This window comes from Myotis lucifugus, unplaced genomic scaffold (assembly GCF_000147115.1).
Source record: "Myotis lucifugus unplaced genomic scaffold, Myoluc2.0 scaffold_186, whole genome shotgun sequence".
NCBI lineage: Eukaryota > Metazoa > Chordata > Mammalia > Chiroptera > Vespertilionidae > Myotis > Myotis lucifugus.
The window spans coordinates 1,474,025-1,479,198 of NW_005871234.1; the positions used below are offsets into that span (position 1 = coordinate 1,474,025).

General features: G+C 50.0%; 1 protein-coding gene across 1 annotated transcript in view; it reads left to right on the top strand.

Annotated features, from left to right (window-relative positions):
* NOTO (notochord homeobox) overlaps positions 1 to 2,697 on the top strand; it is a 17,154-nt gene extending 14,457 nt beyond the window's left edge. Inside the window, 3 exon segments of the mRNA XM_006109645.1 lie at positions 190 to 210; positions 213 to 379; positions 2,539 to 2,697. Coding sequence (XP_006109707.1) covers positions 190 to 210; positions 213 to 379; positions 2,539 to 2,697 — 347 coding nt within the window.
* The last annotated feature ends 2,477 nt before the right edge of the window (positions 2,698 to 5,174 follow it).

Here is a 5,174-nt window from a genome sequence, read left to right on the forward strand (position 1 = left end):
CTTCTGTCTCACTTGTTTTGTCATTCTGTGCAGTTCTCTTCCCACTATGCCCCTGCTGTGTACCCAGCCAAGGCCAAGGCCGGGGCGGTGGAGCGGTGGGCTGTTCTCTCCCCTCCAACTCGGGTGGGCAGGTGGGTGCTGGTTAACCGCCCCTCCTACTCCTTAGGTTTGGAGCTGATTCCCTGCCAGGCCTCTGGAGTCCCCCAGACTGGGCCCAAGTGAGGACCTTCGGGACACCGAGAGACCCCAAAAGAGGGTTCGAACTATGTTTAACCTGGAGCAGCTGGAAGAGTTGGAGAAGGTGTTTGCAAAACAGCACAATCTAGTAGGAAAGAACAGAGCCCAGCTGGCAGCCCGGCTCAACCTTACAGAGAACCAGGTAGGAACAGAGCCTCCTGTGGGCCCAGGCTGCACCTGGGGGCAGACACTACTCTCTGGAAGGCCCTGGTAGTTGGGATGAAGAAACGGGCTTTCTTCTTCTGTGCCAGGCCGTTGGGGGAGGCAGGCCTAATTAATTGGCACACTCTCTGCATGAATGAGAAAAATAGCCCCATTTGAAATGACATTATGGAAACATCACATAATAGCCTATATAATAAAAGGCTGATATGCAAATTGTCCCTACGGGCAGGAGTTCAACTGACCAGAAGTTAGACATGTATTGACCACCAGGGGGCGGCGCAGAACATGGCGGGTGTCGGTGATATGGTGCTGGCAGTGGGTGGTAGTGGAGGCGCTACCGGCCCAATGGGCCCCGATGAGAGCAGGACCGTGGTGGGATGGTGGAGCAGGTGAGTGGGCAGCACCGGGCCAAGGTGGGTGCGAAGGAAGGCCGAGGCCGGCAGCCAGCAGTGGCTAGGGACCCTACCCATGCATGAATTTCGTGCACTGGGCCTCTAGTTTATAGATATTAACCTAGAACTTTACATTTTCGTGCTAAATAAGGAGCTGGCAGTGAAATTAAGTAGGTATTCAAATAACTGAATATTAAAAATAATAAACATTCCCTTGACCCCCATACTCCCTTCCAGCTACTGCACCATTTCTCTGCTCTTTTCACAAACTTCTCAAGAACTGGCTATGTTCCCTGTCCCCATGTCCTCACTTCCCATCTACTCCTTAACACTTTCCAATGTGAATTCTTTCCCTTCCATTCCTATGAAACTTCTCATCAGGGTCTCTAATGACCTCTGTGTTGCCAGAGTCAACAGATGCGTTCCTCTCTTTTCTTCTTCCACCGCTCAGTACAGCTGGCTGCTCCTTTTCTCATTGAAACACACTCTTCTCCTGGTTTCCAGACACACACTCTCTCGGTTTTCCTCTCAGCTCTCTGCCCACCTCTCTGTTGCCTTTGTAGGCTATTCTTCTCGTTGTGACTTCAAATTTTTCTCCCCAGCTGATCTCATTTATTCTCATGGTTTGAAATACCATCTATAAGCCAATGACTCCTAAATTTGTATCTTAACCACCCCCCTCCCTTTTCTGACTTGTACATCTAACTCCCTTCCTGAGGTCTCCACTTGGATGTCTTATGGATAGGCATTTCAAATTTAACACGTCTAAACCTCAATTCTTGATGTTTTTCCCCTCCCCAAATCTGTCCCCTCTCCCCACATGTGACCCCACTATCTCTCCAGCTGCTCACAATACCTAGTCATTCTAGATTTCCCCTTCTCTCCCACTACCAACCTGTCAGCAAGCCTTGTCACCTCTACTCCAAAACACTGCTGGAATCGCTTCACCTCTCTCCATTGCCCCAGTCCTATCAGCCCCAGTCCTATCAGCCCCAGCTCTTGCTGGATCACTGCAAGAACCTCCCTGCCATCCCCCTGCATCTCCTTTCATCCATTCTGCACACAGCAGCCAGATGTGCCATGTAAATAAGACTCAACAAGTAAATAGGACTATGTCACATTCCACTTACAAGCCTTCAGGTTGACATTCCTTGCCCCTGACCTTCACAGTCCTGGGTGATCTGGCCCTCACTGACCTCTTCCACTTTCTCTTCCTTTACTTTCTCTTCTCACTTTTGGTTGAGCCAGGGATGCTCTCCTCCTTCCTGGTCCTCAAATACCCCAAGCTTGGTTCTACCTCAGAGCCTTCCTACAGCTCATACCCTGCCCTGGCCTGCTTTTCTTGGTCCCCACCAGGCTGGCTTCTTATCCACTGAGTCTCAGGGAGACTCAAACCCCTGTTTTTACCCCCATTTGCATTTAAATATGTGTTTGTTTCCATGCTTGTTATTAGTCTCTCTCTACTAGGCTGTGGGCTTCATGGGGGCAGGGACCGTGTCTCTGTTGCTCACCACTGTATCACCGTCACCTGGAGTAGTGCCTAGTACGTAATAGAAGCTCAAAAAATACTTGTTGGATGAACGATGAATGAATGGCAACTGGAATTAAGGAAAGGATGTGCTGGGGGCAATGCTTCCCTTAAATGGAAGAGCCAATTTTGAGTGGAGTGGGTTCTGTGGGAATGGGGGAAGCCATGGGAATTGCTAGTCACACTCTGATCTTTGCCCACTGCCTCCAATTATAGGTGAGGGTCTGGTTCCAGAACCGCAGGGTCAAGTATCAGAAGCAGCAAAGGCTGAAACCACCAGCTGTGTCTGCCATGGCTGCCTCCCCAGACGAGCCCTCCAGCAGCTCTGACACCATCATCCAGAGAGAAGACACGGAGTCAGGAGGGGACAGCTGAGGATTGGGATGAAGGCTCAACCCAGGCTGCCTGGGTTAGCTCTTCCTGGGGACACCCCCCTGGACCTACCTGCTCTACATATTGACAAAGAGTCTCATCGGGGTCAACGGGCACCAGAGAAATCTGAACCGTTGAGAACGTTTCAATATTGACTCCTGGAGGCTGCAATAATGTCATGGTCAGGAGCACAGACTTTGACCTTCAGCTATGTCCTTGGCCACGTTACTGAACTTCTGGGCCTTTTTTCTTCACTTGTATCATGGGTGTGTTGATAGCTTAGAGCTCCCAGGGCTAAGATGATGTCTGTAAAGCACTTACAGTGTGCCAGGCCCAGTGCTAAGTGTGTGGCAACTGTCAAGGCTTATAGACCCCTCCACCTGGGGGGGTGGTCCCTGTACCAGCCCTGGCTTCCCCAAGGATTAATCTCTTCCTGGCCTGGTTGTGGAGCAGACAGAGGCTCCTTGAATCAATGTCTGGGCATAGAAGACTCTTCCCCCACAGAAATGGTAGAGTTGACAGCAAAAAAAAGAGGGAAAGGTAGGCTATTTAGTCCCCTTCCCCTCACAAGGTTCCCCTAAGTTTTCTTGTTTTGTCTGAACTGTTATAACTCTCAGAAGGGGCCCAGGCCCAGGTGCCTCCTTGAAGCAGACATGCTACCCTGACCACCATCTTTCTCTCTAGCTTCCCTTCCTGATCCCCCCCTCCCCCGCATCTTTATATAGAGTAATTTGACTCTGCCTCTGCCAAGGCTGGCATTTTATCATAAAACTCTGCTGTTTTTTCATAAAACAGTGATTATTTACCCCTCTTCACTACCCTGACTCATAGTTCCCTTTCCTTCCCCGGAATCTGCTTGGTTTGTCTCTAAGAATCCTAACTGATAGCCTACCTCAGTGAAGACAGTCACAAGCATTTTCAGAGTAGATTTCTCTCAGGCTCCACATTCCTGGGTGGTGCACTGTGGTGAGGGTATTTCTTTAGAACAGCGGTTCTCAACCTGTGGGTCGCGACCCCTTTGGGGGTCGAACGACCCTTTCACAGGGGTCGCCGCCTAAGACCATTGGAAAACACATATATAACACAAATATGTTTTTGTGATTAATCACTATGCTTTAATTATGTTCAATTTGTAACAATGAAAATACATCCTGCATATCAGACATTTACATTACGATTCATAACAGTAGCAAAATTACAGTTATGAAGTAGCAACGAAAATAATTTTATGGTTGGGGGTCACCACAACATGAGGAACTGTATTAAAGGGTCGCGGCATTAGGAAGGTTGAGAACCACTGCTTTAGCATGTAGAGGTGAGCTGGTGGAAGGAGGCCTGCCCTGCCACCTAGTGGTGAAAGAGGGCACGGTCCCTGCTGCTCTAGTTTTCTGAGGGAGGAAAGGCAGGCAGTAGAGTCAGCCTTGGAAAACCACCTGCTTCCCAAAGCAGTGGGCCATCCTCTCCTGGACACCAGGCTGTAGGCGTGAGGGAGGCCAGGGTCCAGCTCCAAGAACCCTTCTCTGTACCCATCTTCAGGGAAATCCTCCCTAATGCTGGACCCAAAGGCAACTCTATTAATCAAAGAACCCAGCTGAATCTTTTCTGCCTCTTCCAGGAACAACTGGCTCACTTTTTTTTTTTTTTTAAATCAACAGTTACCTTTTCAGCAGTTACTGGGCTCTACTCAATCCCCAAATGTCGCCATGGGACCACGGCAGAAGCAGACACAGGTCCCTTTTCAAACGTACAGAATCAATTGGAAGACAAGGAAACAGGGCATGGTGGTCAGGCCTGGCTGTGGGGACCCATGACTTATAGATCAGTGGTTGCAGCCTCCTGGGGTCCTGAATGAGAAAACAGCCCCTCTCTGGTTGTCAGGACAATGTGCATATGTACACTCACTCGCCTGCATATAATTTTAGGGGATCTCAGATGTGGCATCCACTATGGATCCTACTCCACCCCGCCCCTTGCCCTGGCTGCAAAGTCCCTAAGCCACTGAAGAGTCTGAGACAGGAATAAGTCCAACTTGATCATTGGTAGGACTGTCTGCCCCGCTGCCAGAGGGCCCACGGAGAAGGGAAATACTGTGCCAGACTTTGTGGAGTAAGCTAGTCCTTCCCTTCAGGTTGAGGGTTAGAGAGGATAGGAGTAACTCTGCCCACTGCTGTCCTACCTCTCGGCTGGGTCCAAAGACCTGCTTTTAGTCAAGACGCGCCAGTGAATGGACAGAGACAACAGACACACAAACATGAACTCAGACACAGGTGCACACATCAAAACTATACAGCACACCAGCTCTGATACAGGCCCATCCTGGCCGCGAAGACAGAGACAGATGCAAAACTGCACAAATGTAAAAGCACAAAGGCAGACCCAGCTGGCGGGGCTCAGTGGTTGAGCATCTACCTACCAGCCAAGAGGTGAGGGTTCGATTCCGGTTCAGGCACATGCAGGGATTGCAGGCTCGATCCCCAATG